We start from the raw sequence: 21,463 nt of genomic DNA, 5'->3' as shown, positions 1-21,463 counted from the left end.
GGAGTGATGAATAATTTGATTATATAAGAATGTGGCTCAGGCCTGTCATCCTAGCTACTCAGGAGGCTGAGATCTGAAGGTCGTGGTTCAAAGCCAGCCCAGGCAGGAAAGTCTGTGAGACTCTTAGTTCCAACAAACTACTAAGAAAAAGCCAGCATCTCAGGGACAGACAGCACCCAGGCCTGAGTTCAAGCCTTACAGCCAACACACACACACACACACACACACACACACACACGTGTAGTTGCTATGCAGCACTTCAGAAAGTGACTTCATTACTGCAATTTTATGTCAGGAAGGAAGGAGCATGGGTAAGCTTAAAATTCATAAAGAATTATTTCAATATACCTACGAAAAAGTATTCAAAGTTCCATCGCAAGCCAAATAAAAACTTAGAAGAGCATTTATTAACAACATTAACTCTTTATTGAAAAGCCAAGCACAAAATGGAGAAAAGACCATTTCCTCAATGTATAAAATTACGGCCGGCAGAGGTGGTAGAGCCTTTTTCCCACCAGTTGACTTTTCCCTATAAGATCACCTCATTGCGGAAAATAAACGTGTCTGTTGAAGCTTGCTATGGCCTTCTAATGACTGTTTTTCAAGAAAGCCACTTTTACTTTAATAAAAAAAATACAAAAGCTAGCAGTAGCATAAAAAATGAATATGTAAAAAACGGATATAAGGTCAGCAACGTTTGCCATAAAAAGAAGTGCGATTTGAAATGAAGCACCTTTCTCTTTCCACTTTGAAAAGAAGCATGATCTGTGTCGGTCTTCTTGGGTACGTTTATTTATTTTACAAGCTGTGTGGAGTGGTCTGGAGAGAATCAGTAACAGAGAGAATAGGGAAGTGAGGCTTTTTGTAATTTTTTTGGCCAGTCCTGGTCTTGAACTCAGGGCCTGAGCACTGTCCCTGGCTTCTTCTTGCTCAAGGCTAGCACTCTGCCACTTGAGCCACAGCGCCCCTTCTGGATTTTTCTGTATATGTGGTGCTGGGGAATCGAACCCAGGACCTCATACATGCTAGGCAAGCACTCTTGCCACCAGGCCACCTTCCCAGCCCCACACCAGACTTTTAATTAGGTACTACCAACAGGGTGCTTTCGCTCTGCGGGTCCCGCGTCACCTGAACCCCCAGCAGCCGGGCTCTGCTTGGTTATCTCCACCGTGTGGAGAGCTAGGGGCTCACAAACACGCCACAGGGAAGCGGCGTCGGACATCTGGCGCTCCGGCTCTGATTTTATCCGTGGTTCCCGGCTCCCCATCACGCCCCATCTGGAGACCAGACAGCAGCTCCACGTCTCTGCCCTTCAAACGACCTCACCGTCATTCCCCTCCTCCCTCCCCCCACGCCCCCCGAGGAGACGCGGGCATCTCCTCGGCATCGCGGCCAAGCCTAGCCTACGCACAAGCGTCGGCGGCCGGGAGGGGCCTTCTTCGCGGAACGGATGAAAGCGCACTGCGCGTGCAAGGAGTTGGAAAGAGCAGCGCAGGCGTACAAAGCCCTGGGTCTCGCGGAAGGAGGTTTGGACGCTCGTGCCCGGGGTGGGGATTTCCGTGGTGCGGCCACGACTCTCCGTCCTTCTCTGCGTCCACCTCCCTGCGTCTTCTTGACACACGAGGACGGGACTACAGACGGGAGCCACGACTCTCGTCCCGACCGTCCCCACGGGAAGGGGGGACGGCGGGTCGCGGGTTCCCGGAGAGGCGGCGCTCGCGGCGGACCCTGCTCGACTTGCTGGATGGACGGGAGCTTTGCCGCCAACCAGTTTCACTCGACCTGGAAGATTTAGCTAAGCACAGGGGCCCCGTGCGCTGACTCCGCCTTAGCCCGCGTCTCCAGGCGAACCCGCCACGGGGGGAGAAAGGAGAAAGGGAGAGCAGCGGACCGGCAAGCGACTGAGGGGGGCTGGAAGCCCAAGGCAACGCTCAGTCGGTCTGCCGGTCGCTCTCTTGGTCTGCCGTCTGGCTCCTAGGTTGTCGCGGGCTGCTTTCAAAGTACATGAAGTCCTGCAGGTGGAGAGCAAGAAGCGCGTTCGGAGACGCCGACGGGGGGCGCGGGGCGCGGGCCGCGGCCCTGACGCGCCCGACCTTCCCCGCCCGGAGCCCCAAGAGCAGATCCTCCCTCGCCCCGCTTTGTGAGAGCTTCTTCCCGTGACGAGGAGCTGTGGGGACCCCCAGGGACGAGCCACCCTCCGTCTCGAGTTACCCCGGCTTTGTCACGGTGAGGAGAGAAAACCCACAAGGGCTTGACAGAGGGTTCCCCCGACGGGAAGGGAAGGGGACGCGCCACCCCGTTGTTTTATTTACCGGCAGACACGGAGAGCGGAGCGGAGCGGGGGGAGGGGGAGGACTTACGATGAGGAAGCACGCCCCGAGAACCACGGCCTTCATCGTCACGCTCAGGTCCAGGGGCACGCGGATGTGGAAGTGGTCGGCGTTGCCCATGGTGGACAGCAGGCCGTTCCACTTGCGGGTGATGCTACCCACGGGGACGCGCCGTCCAGGGACAGCACCTGCGGCCACGGGGACCCCACGCTCGCCAGGAGATTCCCGCGAGGGCCCCCAGTTGCTGCACAAGCGCCGTCCTCCCCCCCCCGGGGGGGGGGGAACACAAGAATCCGGAAGCCGGTTAATTCAACCCCCCGCCCCCCGCTGGGATGCTCTCTTTAAGGATTCCCCACCCCCCCCCATGACACCCACGGAAGCCCTCCTCCCGCGGACCTGGAAGACGGAGTCGGAGCCGCAGCCGTAGGTGGTGCAGGGCCCCCGCACCCGCAGCACCGCCTCCTTCTGCGCGTCCCGCAGGCTGTACTCCGCCCTGCACAGGTCCCAGAGCTCCGCCACGTAGCCGATGGTGGTCCCGGGGGGCTCTGCACCTCCAGCTGCCGGGGGGGGGGGGACGCGCGGGGCGGGCGTCGGGGGGACGCACGGGGGCACGGCCCCAGGTCCACCCACGCGCGCGTGCCCCGCCCGCCTGTGCTCTCCCAGCACGCCCTCGGGCGTGGCCTCCAACGAGTCCCGGCTGACCCAGGCACCCCCTCCCCCCCGGGCCCCTCTGGACGCGCCCCCCCCTCCTGCCCACCCCCCGGGCTCCTTCTAGCTCCTTCCGGACGCCGGCGGGGCCTGACCTCCTGCCGGGCCAGTCGCAGCAGAAGCAGCAGCAGGAGCAGCGGAAGGGCCTGCTCAGGGCCATCACGGCCCGGCCCGTGCCGTCCGTCACCCGGAGCTCGAAGGGCCGCAGGGTGCGGTAGGCGTTGCGCGTGTAGTCGTCCGTGTGCTCCGTCACCACGTACACCAGCTGCTCCGCGCCGTTCTTGATGTCGTAGCTGTTGTTGAACTGGAGCCCCGTGATCACTGGCGGACACAGGGAGGGCGCCCGTGCCCCCTAGAAACTCGCACCCGGCACCCAGGAGGCAGCGTTGGCACGGGGGGGGGGGGATGGGGGGGGGCGGGCTCTGCTCCCCCATCCGGAGCCAGGCTGACTGTGCGAGGTCTGCCAAACCGCCAGCTCACCACGGCCTGCCCTCCCCTCCCTTCCCTCCCCTCCCCTCCCCTCTCCTCAGGGCCCGGGCTCTGCCCCTTAGCTTTCTCTCCCCCTCAAGCCTGGCGCTCTACCACTTGAGTCACAGCCCCCGCCCCCTTGCGACTCTTCGCTGCTTCACTGGAGAATAAGGTTCTCACAGCCTTTCCTTCCCCAGGTTGGCTTTGAACCATGGTGCTCAGATCCCGGCCACTCGAGTAGGGAGGGTTACAGCGGTGAGCCCCCAGCTCCCGCGGGTCCCTCGTACGTGAGAGGGTGAGCAGGGAGGAGGGGGAGGAGGAAGAGGGGGGAGGGGGAGGAGGAGGAGGAGGAGGGGGAATTGGAGGGGGAGGGGGGGAGGAGGGGGAGAGGAAAAAGGGGGAGGAGGAGAGGAAGAGGGGGAGTTGGAGGGGGAGGATGGGAGGAGGATAGAAGGAGGAGGAGGAGGAGGAGAGGGAGGAGAAGGAGGAGGAGAGGAGGAGGAGGAGGAGGAGGAGGAGGAGGGGGAGGGAGGAGGGAGATCAGGCCGGCTGGAAGTGTGGAAATGGTCTCCCTATCTCGGGGTTTCTGAGTGGCCGAGGCAGGCACCGCGATTCGAGATTCGATCGGCTTCTAGAGGGCCGTCCATTCTTCTCCCTCGGAACCACTCAACACCACCCACGGAAGGCGACACGGAAGACCGCAGCAGGCGAACACACAAAACACGGACACGCAGCGCGGAATCACACCTACTTTCTAGAGGCTGGAAGTGCTGATGCACGTGGATGTTGTCCAGCTGGGGGTGAGGAACAAGGCCATTAGGAAAGAAGGAACACACACACACACCGTCCTGAAGTAAGTGCAACTGGCACCGGGGGCGGGGAAGCAGCAGCGCGATGGACGTTAGGAAGCACCGGTCCACACCGGACGGTGTGCCGGCAGCTGGCGTGTGGGGAGGGAGCGGTGGGTGCACCGAGCTCACGAGGGTCCGGCGCAGAGGGGGTCGGAGGACGCCGGAGCCGTCGAAACCCCTGCCGCCGGCAGCAGGGGCCGCGTGGGGAACGAGCTCACGCCCGGCCGCCCCGCCGCTGGCCGGGGGGATGGACCACAGGGAGAAGAGTGCCCAGACCCCCGCCCAGCCCGGGCTCACCAGACCCCCCCCATCTCCACCCCGGGGGCGTAAGACGCCACCCCATCTCCGCCTCTGGCCGGGCACAGGGCACCCTGCCTGCCAACCTCAGGCCGGAGGTGAGGCCCGACCTCAAAGACAGCCCACGGGGAAAGGGGGAGGGGGAGGAGGAGGGGAGGAGGGGGAGGAGGAGGAGGAGGAGGGGGGAGGAGGGGGAGGGGGAGGAGGAGGGGGAGGAGTGCAGAAGGTGCTTAGAGGACCCTGCGCTAAGTACTCCAGCCCGGGAGGGCAGTTGGGCAGGGGGCGCTGGGCTGGGCATCCAGGTCACCGGGCCGGACTGGGTCAGCAGAGGGAAGCGGCCAGGCTGGCACTGGATAGGATAGGTGTTGACCAAAGGGCTGGTACGGGGGGAGGAAGGTGCCCTGCTGCGGTGGGAAGTAGTACCCCAGGGCCGGGACTCCCGGGGGGCCCCGCCAAGTAGGGCGCGGCTGCCATGGGGTTTCCTGTGGGTCAGAGAAAGGAAGGAAACAAAAGGCCGTGTTCTCCGTGGGTCACGCTGCACCCTGCCATCGGGGCGGGGGTGACTGTCTGCGCCCACACACGATGGGCGGGGCGGCCGCGCGTCCGTGCGTTTCAGTCCCGCGGTTCGAAGCCGGGGCCTCGTGGCCGACGAGTCCGGGGTCTGACCGCCTGAGCGGCTCCGCCAGCCTTGCTGGGCTTCGGCTTTGTGGTCTGAGGTCCCCTCTGCGGCCTCCCTGAGGAGTCACCCGGCCCGGCCGCCGGTGGAGATGAGTCTCGGGGGCTCTGTTCCCCGTGGGGACGCGCGGCGGGGGTTGGCCGCACCCGCTAGCCGCGCTGCCGGGGGCTGGGGTTTTGTTCTTCCCCTGTGGCGTTTCGGCTTCTTGGGTCAGGGGGTCTACCTACGGAGGTCTCTAGATTTGTCTTCGGAGTCGTTTGTGGGTTGTTTGTCTCCGGTGTGACGTTAGCGATCAAAGCGCGAGGGAAAGTGGCACGCAACACTCTCTTCTGCGTCTCAAGGAACAACCACCACCACCACCACCACCACGAACATTTATGTTAGCCGGCTCACGCCCGTCACCCCAGCTACCCGGGAGGCTGAGATCTGGGGACCGCGGTTCAAAGCCAGCTCCGGGCAGGAAAGTCCCCGAGACTCTCATCTCCAGTTAACCGACCAGTCACGCTAGAAGTGGTGCTGGGGCCCAAGTGGCAGAGCTGAGGGACAACACCCAGGACCCGAGTTCAAGCTGAGGACTGGTGCCACGCACACGCACGCACGCGCACACACACACACACACACACACACGTACTTCGGCTTAACCCATTCAGTGCCACAGTTACTGACACAAACAATTCCATTGTTAAAGAATCACCCACCCCCAAAAACGAAGGGAGACACGGTGCCCTTGGCAAGTTTCTAAGTTATTGTATGCATTCTGCATTCCCCACCCCAAATTAAAAAAAGAAGCTGCCGATTTTCCTCTTTAAAGAAAAAGCTGCCGACGTAACTTTCGGTGAACGCCTAGATTGGGGCGCTATCACGTGACGTTGAGTCGTTTTCATGTAAATAAAACGTCCCCCGAGGGGAAAGCTAGCTTCTTGGCGGGAAGTCACGGGGCTGCGACTCGCAAGCGATACCCTGTCTCGCCACTGGGGTGGCGATCACGGAGAAAATAAAATCTTGGTTGACCCCCAGCTGGCTCTCAGTTCTAGGTTTGGTGCCAAAAGATTCCTCCCCGCTAGGCAAGGCCTTAAGCTCCGGGCCGGGGCGCGGCTTGCTGATGGGGGCGGTGTGAGGAAGGGGGGGGCACGTGAGTGGCAATGCAGGGTGCTGAGTGGAGGGGATTTAACCCAGGGGGTGCTGGGAAAGGAGGAAGACGGCGGAACGGAGGTCCACCACGCTGATGGGTGGCATCACGGGGAAGTGAAAGGCAGAGAGGATGCCCGGGTTAGGGGTCATCGGCATGTGGGATTGGGGAGCCCTGGCGTGCGGGGGGGGGGAAAGTCCTGAGGAAGGGTGCTTTTTCGAGTCCCCATGGGAACCCTGTTATTCCTAGGCTGTGAGATGCCCCCCACCCCGGGCACCGTCTCCGCCCGTCTCCCGTGGAGATCGGGCTTTGCGGGGGGGGTAGGGTGGGGGGGGTTCCCAGCTCAGCAGCCTGCCCCCCCCCGTGCACCCTTGGCTAGGACCCAACCAGAGTCAGCCAGCCGTTCCCCCACGCGAACCCCCGCCACGCTGCCCCCGTGGCTCGCGCGCGTGGATCCTACCCGGGGCCCAGTGAGCGCCGTAGTGCGGTGGGAGCTGGGGCCTGGCTCGCCTTTGGTTCCTCATGGCGCCCGGGGGCTCCGCGCTGGCCGGCGGCACCTGGAAGGCGGCAGCGGAGGGAAAGGGCTTCACCAAGGCGGCCGATGGATGACCCGGCCCGGCCCCGGCTGGCGTCCGGCGGAGGCTGCGTGGAATCGCACGCACAGGCCCCTCACGCACAGGCCCCTCACGCACACCGCCCCTCACGCACACGCCACTTGGAGTTCTGGTGGCCGTTGGACAAGGCTCTGCCTCCTCTAAGACCCTTCTGATCCTCTCCTGACCAAGACGGGACTAAGTGGGTGCACAACACACACCTCCAAGGTGAAATAAGGTCTCCCTCTAAAGAAAATGGTCGCTGAGATCTGAGGATCGTGGTTCAAAGCCAGCCCGGGCAGGAAAAGGCCAGGACAGTCTTCTCTCCGGTGAACCACCAGAAAACCAGACGTGGGGTGGTGGCTCACAGTGGTAGGGGGCTAGCCTTGAGCAGCGAAGTCAGGGACAGCGTCCAGGCCCTGAGTTCAAGTCCTAGGCCCTTCACACACACACACACACACACCACACACACACACACACACACACACACTCAATCACAGACGGCACACAGGGCAATGAACTACTTTCTGATTTGTCCCAAACGCGTACCTGAGGTTTGGAAGGATTCTAGTTGATCCTGGAAAAGAACATACTTTGAAGCTGTTTATTCACACACACGCCCAGCCTGTGTGAGGCCCTGGGGGGGGGGGGGGGCCTACCCAGCACCCTAAAAACGATCACATAAACACACACACATCTGGAAAAGTGCTCAGCACAAACTGAAGCTCGGGGTTGGAAGGGGGGACACGCGCCGGCCCCCTGAGCTGCCCCCCCCCTCCCAGGCCTCCCCCCCCCCCAAGTCCCCATCAGGCCTCCCCAGTCTCCCCCATCCCCGTCCTGCTTCCGGAGCTGGGCCGGGGTGCGGGTGGGGGCGCTGGGGGCGCGCAGGGCCTGGGGCCGCGGCTCTCCCCGGGGGCGGGCGGCAGGTGCCAAGGCCTGCGGACAGGGTCTGGGGGGGGGGCGCACGTGGGACCTGGAATGGGGGGCGCCGTGGGCCGGGGTGGGGGGGGCTCGGCCGTGAGAGCCACAGCTGACGACCCCGCCGAATGCAGGGGCGCACGGGGTTCCTTTCAGTCAGAGCTGGGGGGGGGAGCCCTGACCTCTGCCCCCCCACCCCCGGCCCCGCGCCCCCACTCACCGCCCGCAGGCTTCCCGGCTCCGGGGGTGCGCGCGGGGGAGGTCAGCTCCGGAGAGGCCGAGGAGGAGGAGGAGGAGGGCGGGGAGCGGGGGGAGGAGGAGGAGGAGGGCGGGGAGGCGGGGGGGGGGAGGAGGGGGAGGAGGTTCCCTGGAAGCCCGGGCGCGTGGAGAGGGGCGCGGCCCGGGACGCGGGGGAGGCGGCCGAGGCCGGGGCGGGGCGGGGGCGGGGCGGGAGGGAGAGGGTGGGGTCGCCGCGCTCGGGGCCGGGGCGCAGGGCGCGGGGTCGGGGGCGCTCGGGGCCGGGGCGCAGGGCGCGGGGTCGGGGGCGCTCGGGGCCGGGGGCGCGCGGGGCCGGGGGCACAGGGCGCGGGGCGCGCGGGGCCGGGGGCGCGCGGGGCCGGGGGGCGCGCGGGGCCGGGGGGCGCGCGGGGCTCGGGGCGCGCGGGGCTCGGGGCCGGGGCTCGGGGCGCGCGGGGGCGGACGGGGCCGGGGCGGGGCCGGGGCGGGGCGGGAGGGAGAGGGTGGGGTCGCCGCGCTCGGGGCCGGGGCGCAGGGCGCGGGGTCGGGGGTGCTCGGGGCCGGGGGGCGCGCGGGGCCGGGGGCGCGCGGGGCTCGGGGGCGCGCGGGGGCGGACTGGGCCGGGGCCGGGGGCTCGGGGGCCGGGGCTTCGGGGCGGGGGCCGGGGCCGGGGCTGGGCGCGCGCGGGGCTCGGGGCCGGGGCTCGGGGCGCGCGGGGCTCGGGGCGGGGCCGGGGCTGGGCGCGCGGGGCGGACTGGGCCGGGCCGGGGGCTCGGGGCCGGGGCCGGGGCCGGGGCCGGGGCCGGGGCTGGGCGCGCGCGGGGCCCGGTGGCCCGGCCCGGAGGCGGAGCCTGGCGGGGCCTCGGCCGGGAAGTCGGGCCCGGCGTTGCGCAAGGCTCTTCCCGGGCTCCCGGGCTCGCGGCCCCGGCTGGCTGGGCGCGGGGCCCGGGGTGGGACCCCGGGGGAGGAGGAGGAGGAGGAGGCCGGGCGGGTGGGGCGGGTGGGGCGCGCGCCTTCCCGGACAGCCCGGGGCCCGGGCCTTGCGGGTGAATGGGGTGCGGGCCCTTGGGGGGTCCCGGCGGGGGGTCACCCCTCAAATGCCCCCCCCCACGCGCTCGTGACCTCTCTTCCCACCCCCCACCCCCAGCTGGGCACACGCACGTGCACTTCCCCCCCCCCAAACTGGGCCCGACTGGAGAAGTTGGGGGCGTGGAGTTCTGGAAGCTTCCCTTGCCCCCCCCCCCTTTGTGTTTGTGTCATGCGTGAGCCTTGGTATCCCAAGTGATTTCGAAATGGGTGGTTACAAAACAACCGCAGAACTGGCAGAGGAAAGGAGCGATGCAGGAAAATGCACGGGGCGGGGGGGGGTCTTCTTACTGCGATGAACCAGGTTTGTGAACCCCCCCCACACACACACCACACACCACACCACCCACTCTGGAACTTTCTCCCCAGCGCATTGCCACCATCTGCAGTTCTGTGGCCTTTTGTGCATTTCTCGGAGTGGTGGGAATTACTAAGGCGGCCACAGTTACCTCTCTGGACTGTGGCCTCCATCCATCCACCCATCCATCCATCCACCCATTCACCCATCCATCCATCCATCCATCCATCCATCCGTCCGTCCGTCCATCTATCCGTCCACCCATCCATCCATCCATCCGTCCATCCATCCGTCCATCCATCCGTCCATCCATCCATCCATCCGTCCGTCCATCCATCCGTCCATCCATCCATCCATCCACCCATTCACCATCCATCCATCCATCCATCCATCCATCCGTCCGTCCGTCCATCCATCCGTCCATCCATCCACCCATCCATCCATCCATCCATCCATCCACCCATTCACCCATCCATCCATCCATCCATCCATCCATCCGTCCGTCCGTCCATCATCCGTCCATCCATCGTCCATCCATCATCCATCCGTCCGTCCGTCCATCCATCCATCCATCCACCATCCATCCATCCACCCATCATCCATCCGTCCACCCATCCATCCATCCATCCATCCACCCACCCATCCATCCACCCATCCATCCATCCACCCCATCCATCCATCCACCCATCCATCCATCCGTCCACCCATTCCGTCCATCCGTCCATCCGTCCATCCATCCATCCGTCCATCCATCTATCCGTCCACCCATCCATCCATCCATCCATCCGTCCATCCATCCATCCGTCCGTCCATCCATCCGTCCATCCATCCATCCATCCACCCATTCACCATCCATCCATCCATCCATCCATCCACCCCATCCATCCGTCCATCCACCCATCCATCCCTCCCAAACCCATGGTTAAGAATAATAAGTAAACAGATGAAGTGAAGTAAGCCAGACCCAGGGAAACCCAGCCTGCCTGGCCTCCCGTGTGTGTGTGTGTGTGTGTGTGTGTGTGTGTGTGTGTGTGTGTGTGTGTGTGTGGTAGATCCGTGGGCCTTGGGCCGCGTGCAGGTAGTTGCGAACGGATTCAGTGAAATGCAGCAGACTCCACGGAGAGCTCTGATAGTATGATTTCATTTTTCCTAGAAAGATGATGTCAAGACGCCACAATATCCACACCCAGAGAGGCTGGTGGGGCCCCGGGGGGGGAGGGGGGAAGCAGTCAAGAATTCATCGTGTATACCACGGAATTAAGGACGGGAAGGGAAGGGGTGGCCGGAGGGAGGGTGAGAACACAGAAGCAGTGACGCAGATCACGTGTCGTAGCCATGAGTTGCTTTGCTCTGCGGCATCTCCGGGGTACAAACTACTTAAAGCTATTTTTAAAACAAAATGGTTTTAAATCTGCTTTGTGGATGTAGAGGACAAAGTTGCCCCCGGGGTGGAGGGGAGGGAGGGTGTGGCAGGTGGGTGGATTTTGGTAAACCTGCGGTGCCTTCCTACCCAGGGAGTGGGTGGGAACAGGCCCGGACCCCGGTGCCCTGGCTCGCGGCCAGGCCTTCCCTGGCCTCACGTGGCTGGCCGGCCAACTCCGGATTCCATTTCCTCATTTCACTTCCAATCCGTTTCCGTTCCCCCGCTGCTTTGTCCTCGCTCCGGGCCTGGGCTTCCTGCCTTGGCCAGGTTGGCTAGCTGGGAGGGCCTCCCGTCCTTGTTTCTGACTCCGTGTCAGTGGTGGGGACTCCGGATCAAGTGCTCCCGGGCTAGCTGGGGCCTGGGGCTTCGCCTCTGGGTGAGGGGTGATCTGGGGCCCTCAGAGGCCCCAGCAGGGGCGGGGGGGGGGGCAGGGGGCGGGGACGGCCCATAGAATTGCACAGGTACAAAAAGTTCCTCTCCTTGTCTCAATGTTGCTTCACAGAAGAAAGCAAAAAGCAACAGTCTCTCGTCTGGAGACCATTTAGAGAGAGCTAGGGAAAGTTCTGGAAACATCCGTATGGTTGGTCCTGGGGATGAAAAGGTAATCTAGGCTCATCCAGAAGGGAAAGGGCCCCCAGCAGAGTGGACCTTGCAGCCATCTTCCCCGATGGATCATTCCCTCGGCCGCGGAGCAATGAGAAGGTCCAGAGAGGCCCTCCGGCTTGTCCTCCGTGGATTGCGAGCGAGCGTGGTCATGGAAAGAGCTAGAAGGAAGAACAGGGAGGTGTCACGGGGGGGGGGGGCTGTGAAACGGGAGACCAAGGAGCTGGAGAGGGACATCTGCTTTCCTTCTGGATTTTGTCCTCGGGGCTCCGGGAATGCATGCGTGTTCCTGGAAATTGGCTGTTGGTCGAAAGCTGCAACAGGGCGCGGATTCGAGGCATCTCAGGGCGACGGGGTTCCTTCCGCCTTTCCCGTGGCCACGTCGAGGGGTTCTGTCGGATGAGCTTCTCTTTGGGGGGAGGCGGACTTCGCTTAGAGCCCGACTCCGTGTCTCTTGCTTCTGTGGTTTGGTTTCCAGTTCTGTGGTTGTCGTCCTTGTAGAGGTGATGTACAGAGGGGGTACAGTGACGTGCGTTTCTTTGGGGGGGGCAATGTCACCCCCTTCTCTGGCTCTCGTCCCAGTTTTTCCCTCCCGCCCCCACCCACACCACCTCGCGTGGTGTCCAGCGGGGACCACGGCTGCCTTGTTCACCCCTCGTCCTTCCATGTCTTGGTCCCCGATTCCCCTCCCAAAGACAGATGAACAAACAAGACAAAATTAAAAAAAGTTAACTGCTGTTCACATCTTGGTGGTAGGGGCCTCAGATCTTCCCCCCAATGCCCAGAGACGAGACTAAGCACCAACCGCTTCCTTCCGTCTCCCCTCCGCTTCCTGCTGATAGCAGATGTCGTAATCCCGCCTCTCCACGCGGCGTCTACCAATCCCACCTCCGCTCTGACATACAGCCTGGGGGGGTTTGTTGTTTGGTTTTGTTTTGTTTTTTTGTTTTCTTGGAGCCCTAGGAAGACAAAATTTAAAGCTACTTCCCTTTGTGTTGCCTAAGTAACAATCTAATTAGCCCCAAATTAATGTGATTTTCTTTGTCCCTCCACCAAGCTGCTTTTATTCTCTGTTGACAATGCTAATGGTCCTAATTAGAAAACATGCCTTGTTTCTTTTGATGTGCAGGAACTTCTTTTTTTTTTTTCCTCTTTCAATTTGAAGCAGTCTAGAAGGAAAAGAGACAACCCACCCGAATGGGAATTTAAAAAACAAAAAAAACAGAGTCTCTGGGTAAAGGATTCGTATTCAAAATATACAAGGGGCTCACAAAGAACAAACAATCCCGTTACCAAAACGGGCAAAGGTGTCCAACGGGCAGTTCTCGGAGGAAACGCCGATGGCTGACGCACACGTGAAGAGCTCTCTGATGACTTTGCTGAGCTGTGGTAAACGTGCACCCACACGCCCCCCAGTGGAAGGGCAGTCATGGAGGAGGGTGCAGGAGGAAGGAAAGCTCGGGATTGTTGGGGCGACTCACAAAGGCGCGTGAAACGGCAGCAGCAGTCCCCCCCACACCAAGCCCACGGAGGCAGGGACACCCCAAGCGCAGTCACGGCGCTCTGGTTTGTCCTGACGTGTGCTCGCTTTTCTGGGAAAGGCCCTCACCCGAAGAGGAATTGTAAATGGGGGCGCTTCTCCTCAGTCAGTCACGGAGGCCGTGGCCTATCTACCCCAGCAGAGAACACGTGCTCATCACCCTCCACGGACACGCAGGCTGCCGGGCAGGAACCACGGCGCGTGGGCTGCTCGGCTGGGGCCCACTCCCACGCTGAGAGACTCAGCACCCTCTGCAGGGTGTGTCCATCCACCAATGGGACGGAGGGCCCGAGGGTGTCCACCAATGGGATGATGGCAACAGGAGTGTGTCCACCAATGGACGGAGGCCTGAGGGTGTCCGCCAATGGACGGAGGCACGGATGTGCCCACCAACGGGACGGAGGCATGGCCAGCATGGCCCTGGGCCCCGCCCCGCGGGAGGGGCCCACGCAGGGTTGATTCTGTAATTCAGGAGCACAAGCCTGTGACGGAGGCTGTGCTAGGCTCCGGGCGGCGGGGCCCAGCCAGGCCGGGCTGTGCTGGGGCCCCTCGGAAGATGGCACTCGGGCTTGGCGTCCACTCGGCCATTCATGGAAACAGACTCGGGTCTCCTCCACTCCCATTGCTGAATGCTTGGATGAAGACCAAGAACCTTGTCGCCCCTGGGCCCCGGTGGCGAGGGGGTCTAGGACAGTGACCGGCTGTGAGAGGAGACGGGAGAGACCCCGCCGTGGCCCCCGAAGCCGGGGAAGGGCTGCGTCGGTGGAGCATTCCCTGCCGGTGGGCAGAGCTGGAACACAAAGGCACAGCTCTGTGGAGCCAGTCTTTCGCGGTGGCGCCCAGCCCGGACCTTGGCAGGAGCGGGCGGCTCAGGCAAAGGACCAGGGCTTGTGCTTGCGTTTTCTCAGGATTCCAGAGGCCGCCAGTGTGTGACCTGGGGGATGGAGAGAGGGGAGCCGGGGGGAGGGGGGAGGGAGGGAGGAGGAGGAGGGCCGGAGAGGGGGAGGAGGGACATCTCCTCGGAAGAGCCGGATGGGACTCATTTGCAACGGGGACGGGCGGTGTGAGTGACTCTTATATCCTCTGGTCCTAAAAGGAGCGCACCTCCCCCCCCCACCCAGCGCCTTTATTCAGCGGTTCTGGACCACGGGCCTTCGATCTCCTTAGCCTGGGATCTTGCTTGTGATTCGCTGGGCCCCTGGCCGCTCACGCTTGTAGTCCGAGCTACTCAGGAGGCTGAGATTTGAGGATGGTGATTTGAAGCCAGCCCAAGCAGGGGAGTCTGAGACTCAGCCGGCAAAACGATGCAAGTGGAGGTGCGCTCAAGTGGTAGAGCACCAACAGGCGAGAGAGAAAAAGCGACAGGAGAGCACCCAGGGCCTGGATTCAAGCCCCAGTACCAGCACACAGGACACGCGCGCGCGCACACACACACACACACAGTAGAAAACACCGTAGCTCGTCATCCAGGAGTTAATGCGTCACAGACCTGAGATCTAGAACTGCACTGGATAGATGGCAAAGCTGATAGATACCCATTCTGCACCAAGATAAAGTTAGACCCCCCCCCCAGCTGCAGTCCCAACTGTGTTAGAGACTGAGGTAGGAATACTTGTGGCCTAAGGCCCACTCAGGGAGAAAGCAAGGGACCCTAGCTGGGGGAGAAAAATCCTGCCGTGCAAAGGGGCTGGGAGGCCGTTCAGGCGTTGAAGTGCTTATCTAGCGACAGAACAGGCCTTGCGCTCAGACCTCCGCACGGGCAAACTTTCCTGAAGCAGGCTGAGGTCCCTTGCTCCACCCCACCGAGGGTGAGCTGACCTCAGGCCCAAGAAGGGGTCCGGGCCGACAGAAAAGAAAACAGAAAGCCCACGGAGATCGTCGCCGTGAACTAGAACTCCACTCCAATCTTTCAGGTGAAGCAGTGCGTGGTTTGTTGTGACGGTGGCGGTTTTACATTTTGCTGAAGGCCGGTTAAAAAGGAAAGAAAAGAACGCCGGGCCACTCGTCTTCCGTGTGTCTTCTTGAGGCCGGTTCTTAGGGGCAGAACTCGAAATACATGTAGTCCTAGAGGAAGGCGGAAACAGAGACAGTTACGCGTGGAGGCCGAGAGACTTCTTGCGTCTCGTAACGGATCGCGACGGTTGTGAGACATAATTTAAAACCCCGGATCCGAAGGACCGAACCCCCCAAGGCTCTCATTGGAAGGATTTCCATCTCTGCCGCCCGCGATCAGAAAGGGGGACTCGGTTTTTTGGTTTTCCAGCTGTGAGGCGGACTCACCACGAGAAAGCCGGCGGCCAGCACGAGGGCCTTGGTTTTGGCATCGAGGTCGAAGGGCAGCTGGATTCCAAATTTGTGGTGGCGAGTCACAAAACCGGGGCCGTGCTGGGAGATGGTCCCCAGGACGGTCTCCTCGTCTGGAGACAGCACCTGTGGGGGCACACGGGACGGCGGGGACGCGGGTGACGCGTCCCGGCGGTGGCGGCAAGGGACCCCGTCTCCCGTGGACGCAGCCCGCCCGCGCTCACGTTGAACCTGAGATTCCACAGGCAGCCGGAGATGAAGCACGGCCCTTTGATTTTCACGACGGCTTCCTTGCGCTCGTTTTGGATGCTGAATTTGGGCCACAGAGGCCGGAAACACTGACAGACATAGCCGATCTTTTCTCCCGGCGGAGCCTCCAACCGTCAGCTGCGGGAGAAGGAAGAACCTTGGGGGGGGGGGAATCGGGGGGGCGAGGGGTGGGCGTTGGGTTTCTAGACCACCCCGGGGCAGCTGAGCGGTGCCACCGTCGGTTTAAACAGGACTTTCTTTCCTGGCAGGCACACGTGGCGTGTGCAGATGTTGCTCGCCGTGTCAGGGCCCGGGGTCTCCCCTGGGCCTGCTCTGCAGTGTCTGCCAGGCCCGGCACCCCGCTTTGCGGAGCCCTGGCTCCGGGGATGCGATCGCCGTCCGGCGGGGCCTAGCCCGGTCCCCTCCGATCGCGTCCCCCCCCCCCGCCCCCCCGTCCCCGCGGGTGTCGACCCCGTGGTTCCCCCGCGCGCGCTGACCTTCTGCGGGAAGCCGCAGCGGCACCGCACCGCCACCAACTTCCTGCCGGTGGTGTCGTAGATGCGCATGGCCAGGGGCCCCCAGCAGCCGCCGCCGCAGCACGGGGGCCGGAGGAGGCGGCGGCTCCTCTCCTCCGCGAAGTACACCCTCTGGCCCTGGTTGTTGAGGACGTCGTAGGTCTTCTGGGTCCCCCCCCCCTGGCAGAAGGCTGGGCGGCGGGAGGACAGGGCGGGCGGTCGCCAGCGGTGCTGGAATGAACGTGCCCAGCTGTGCCACGGGGGCGGGGGCGGGCCCCCCGAGGGAGGGGGCGGGGAGGGCGGGGTCCCGGGAACCCCTTCACATCTAACCCCTGTATACAGGTGGATAGACGGACGCGCAAACCGCCGAGACGGGGCGGGCGTCCCGGGTACGTACCGTCCACGTCGAAACGCCGGCGCACCAGCAGCTGGTTTACCTAGCAGAGGACAGAGAAGGCCGAGGGGTCAGGCCGCACCCCACGCCAGCCGGACGCCAGCCAACCCCGCTGTCGTTGAACGGCCCCTGCCCTCTGTCTCGAGAAGTCACGGGAGTCTGTGGCCACATGTGTACGTAAAGGACGGGAAATAGGTAGCTGCAGAAGTGACTAAGCCCGTTGACTTGAAAGGAGGCTGACGACGAAGCTCCGTGCTTCATAGCCCGGGTTTACGAGTAGGAACAGAGGCGTCGGTTTGGTTTGGGGGAGCAGCAATGGGTGGGTTCATTGGAACTCAAAATGGGTTCCCTGCCGTGACGTTCAAAGCACGGTCTCGGTCTCCCTTAAGTCTTCTTCTCTTATTTATTTATTGTTATTTTTTTGTGCCGGTCCTGGGGTTTGAACTCAGGGCCTGGGCGCTGTCCCTGAGCTTCTTCGGCTCCAGGCTGGCGCTCTAGCACGTGAGCCCCAGCGCCGCGTCCGGCTTTTTCTGGGTAGCTTATTGGAGATAGGAATCTCACAGACCTTCCTGGCCCGGGCTGGCTTCGAAACTGTGATCTCCAGATCTCAGCATGCTGAGTAGCCAGGACCACAGACCAGAGCCACCAGCTCCGGCTTCCTTTTTTCCTCCCTCTGAAATACCCGTCCTACCTCCTTCACACCCCACGAGGCTTCCGACATCCCTCTCTTGCTCTCACTTAGAGTTGCCATTAGAGTTGAACATTATTTTATCACAGGGACATGCAAAGCAAGTTACTTTTTTTCCCCCTTAATGTACTTGATGCCGTCAGACAACTGAAAGTTATTCAGCAGTGTTTAAGTTATGTCAGAAATTGTTTCTGGTTTTTTTTTGTTTGTTTTTTGTTTTTTGGAAATTTAGACAGGAATAGCTCTTGCTATTTGAATTAAAATTTTAAATGTAATTTTCCCTCTCGTGCTAAATGCTTTTGGAGTTATCATTTGTCGTTCCTTGTGGCAAATCCATAATTTGAACATGGGAAACGTAAAGCATGTTTTCAAAAAGAAGGGACGGGTTATCTCATGGGCGTTACAAAACAGCACCCAGCCTGTCATCCGAATTGTTCGCATTGACTACTCAGAGGCAAAATGGGGGGGATTTAATCAGCGCCGATAGCATAAACCGATAGTCCATCCAGTCTCGAGCAATCCAGCACGGAAGAAAAGCCACGCTTCCTCATATTCATGTTGCTGTTTGACCAGGCTATACGACTCAGCTTCTTATTTCCAAGCATGAAAAGAAACGGGGACAGCATTGAAAGCTGCATTTGTAAAACCCAATCCCCGTCTCGAGGTATTTGTTCGCGGGTCCCAGTGACTCGCACCCGTACGTAATGCTGGGTTCTCGGGAGGCTGAGGTTCCAAGGGTGACCGTTCTAAGTCAGCCTGGGTAGAAAAATCCAGGCTTCAGTATAAGTGGAGAAAAAGGCTGGCGGGTGGTGTGGCTTGAGTGGTAGAGTAGCAAGCTGAGCAAGCGCAAAGACATGGAGTTCAAGCTCCAGGATCACAAAAATAAATACATAAAAGGCGTAAAAGTAGAATTGCTTCGGAGACCGTCCTCCTCTGAATAATTTCGTGCGCAACCACCATCGCACCCTTTATTACTTTCTCCAATGTCATTGTACACTGCTTGGTTGGAATGGCAACTCCCTTGTACAACTACTTAAAGAAACTAAAAAAAATAAAAACAAACCATTGTTTAAAGAAATGAACATTTTCCCCCAAAGAACACACCAAGAGCTTCATCGGAAAGCTGGACTCTCTAGCCGAAACTTTGACTTACATTTGAGAAAAAAAAAAATTGAATTAACCTTAGGGATGGTGACTAAAATAAATGAATAAATGAATATTACCTCAGCCAGGTCCTCGAGTCCTGGGGGCAGTTGGCTATTGCTCCTGGCAGACTCTTCCTTCTCACTGTCTGTTGAATATTATAAATTTCAGACATACTCTTGATTCTCGTCTAGAGTGAGACAGATCGAAAGGATGGGGCGGCGTAGCTTTCTGGGTGAACGCTACGGTTAAGCTCTACATCGCTAACCGATGGGGGAGATTCCCGCTCGGATCCCCTGCTTCCCTCCCCCCGGCTCTTCATCCCGCCACCCCTCCAGGGTGTCAGGGTGAGCCGGGCAGTGTCCCGTGGCTGGTGTGGCCGTGAAGAGCCCAGCACGCATCCCCAAAGGGCCAGGGGCGGCTTCTAGAAACCACCATTGGGATGGCGTCGGTGGAGCGCTCACCTCGGTGGCCCCCCTGAAGAGCCTGGGCCTCCACCGTGGTTCCACAACACGAGTGCTCCCGGAAGCTCCTAACGGGAAGGCTCCAAAGTCGGGGTCGACCCAGGCAGCTGCCCAGTAAACATTCCGTTTGGAACTCGGAAGGTGCTGTGCGGAGTTCCCTGCGTGCCGGTTCCACAGGCATGGGCCTTGTCCTGCTTGCTGGGCCTTGTCCTGCTGACCTTGACCTTGTCCTGCTGACCTTGACCTTGTCCTACTCTCCAGTGCCTTGTCCTGCTGACCTTGACCTTGTCCTACTCTCCGGTGCCTTGTCCTGCTGACCTTGACCTTGTCCTACTCTCCGGTGCCTTGTCCTGCTGACCCGGGCCTTGTCCTGCAGGCCATTGCTTCTCTGCCTGTGTGGCAGGGGTTGAGTGGACAAGGGGGTTCGCAGGGAGGGGAGGTGGGTGAGGCCTTGAACTCGGGGCCTGGACACTGTCCCTGGCTGAGCCCTGAGCCCTGTCTCAAGGCTAGTGCCCTACTGCTTTGAACCACAGCTCCACTTCTGGGGTGTGTGTGTGTGTGTGTGTGTGTGTGTGTGTGTGTGTGTGTGTGTGTGTATGCATGCGTGTGTGTGGTGGAATAATGAATCTGGTTTCAGCAGTCACCATTGTGCACTCAGGAAATGACAGGCCGACAATGGAATTTCGCCGCTCCCATAATGTCCTTGGCCCTTAGCCTTGAAACTATGTTCTTCTTATCAGCTCTTTCTCTCTGTCCATGCCGCTACGTTCACGGAAAGGTGTTTAAAACATGGAGTGACCCACTATTTCCCGTTTTAGGAAGTATCCAGGTTTTGTGGGGTTTTTTTTCTTTCTGAGAAAGAATACGTGGCTCGTTCTAGAGAGCCTCCCCCGGCGAGGGAGACCTCTGATTTCTGGTGGGAGACGGCATCAGCCGGGGTAATTCTTTTCCTCCTCAGATCCGCTTTCCTTTGGTTTCCAGTGGCTGTTCTGAGAGCTTGGAGAGCCGGAAGGGAACGCCGTCGTGATCGCTCCGCCACTGGGGTCCTGTGACACCAGTGGGCTTCGCGATCTGGTTCCACTTCTAGCGCCGTCCAGATCGGGGCGGGCGTCTGCTTCACGTAGCTCTGAGGGGCTGGAGCCCGAGGCCCCTCGGCAGCCCAGGGGCGCACCTCAGGCCGCGTGGGGCTCTCGTTTACAACGCCAACCTGTACCCACACCCGGTAACTCCACGGAAACCGCCGCCGCACCCCAAACAGAAGCACCCCGAGCTCAGCGCCCAGCGACTCCGTCTTGTGTCGACATTTTCCTTTCAGTGTAATATTCTGAAGTAGACCTGCTGCTCTATAGATAGATATAGATCTATATGTATTCGATATACATGTCGTATACGTTTAATATATATCTAAGGTACAATATCTGTATCTATATATCTAATCTAGGTATGGAATATATTCTAGATACACTATCACATAGGTAAATACAATCTATTATATAAATAACTATAATTCATAATACATTATCTATATTAGATATACAATACATATACATTATATGATAAATATTTTATATAATATAGTGTATGTATCTATATTAAATATATATCTACATATCTACCCATATCTATAACTACATTATATCTTTAACTGTATTACATATCTATATATACATTATAAGTTTATACATAGCTATATATAATTTATATATATATATACCTAATATATCAGATATGTCTAATACATGCATGTATATAAATATATGTTGGTAAACAAATAGAACCCAGAATCTGGGCAGCTGGAAGCCCTATCCTACCCAAGCCCCACCATCCACGATTTAGGACATAAATTGTCACTGGACTTAGCAGTGCAACGTCAACTTTATGTGGGAATCAAGAAGGCGTTAGTTTTGTTAGAAAATGGAGAAGCAGGTCAGAGGTTACCATACCAGGCAGTTTGTCTCAGGAAGTTTTATTGTTCCGTGTAAAAACTTCTATGGCCTCTCGCCCCAATTCACAGTCGACAGCAAGTCATGATCACGGAAGCGGGGGGGGGGGGGGACGACACACGCGTGAGCCAGAACCGCAGGAGATCCCACAGAGCGGGATTTCCAGCCAGAGCGGGATTTCCAGCCACGAGGAGAGGAGGCCGAGCCCGCTGTCCCGGTGTGGCGGAGCCCGGGCCGGGTGGAATCCTGGGATTGTCCGGGGCGGGGGAGGGAGGGAGGGAGGGAGGGAGGGAGGGCGTCGTCGGTTTACTACCACACGCCCGATCGTTGCTGCTTGTCTCCGGCGTGCTCAAAAAACATGAAGTCCTAGAGGGAAACAAATCGCAGAAAGCCGTTTTCCAGAACAGAGTAAGAAAGGGGACATGGAGGCCATTGACTCCCCCACCCCCAACCCCGGCTCTCTGGGTGGACGGGGGGATTCCAGAGCTGGGAAACCCTTGCTTAACACGCGTTCATTTAAAAAAAAAAAAAGAAAGATGACCTGGGACTACACGGTGTTCAGATTTCACCTAAGGACGCTCCAGAGACCCGCTCTGCCCGGGAGTG

At 60.1% G+C, this 21,463-nt stretch overlaps 1 protein-coding gene across 1 annotated transcript; it reads right to left on the bottom strand.

Moving 5' to 3' along the window:
* Positions 1-1,021: 1,021 nt before the first annotated feature.
* LOC125342313 lies at positions 1,022-13,780 on the bottom strand. Its single transcript, XM_048334440.1, is given in 14 exon segments — positions 1,022-2,012; positions 2,361-2,494; positions 2,497-2,518; positions 2,727-2,873; positions 3,088-3,359; positions 4,258-4,305; positions 4,900-4,927; positions 4,929-5,021; positions 5,023-5,136; positions 6,920-6,978; positions 11,663-11,778; positions 11,834-12,026; positions 12,911-13,001; positions 13,292-13,780. Coding segments are annotated over 14 exon segments (1,887 nt in total). The 3' UTR covers positions 1,022-1,931.
* Between the last annotated feature and the right edge of the window lie 7,683 nt (positions 13,781-21,463).

The sequence above is a fragment of the Perognathus longimembris genome, chromosome 26 (assembly GCF_023159225.1).
Source record: "Perognathus longimembris pacificus isolate PPM17 chromosome 26, ASM2315922v1, whole genome shotgun sequence".
NCBI lineage: Eukaryota > Metazoa > Chordata > Mammalia > Rodentia > Heteromyidae > Perognathus > Perognathus longimembris.
Note: the sequence above shows the minus strand (reverse complement) of the source record. Positions and strands in the feature narration are given on the sequence as shown.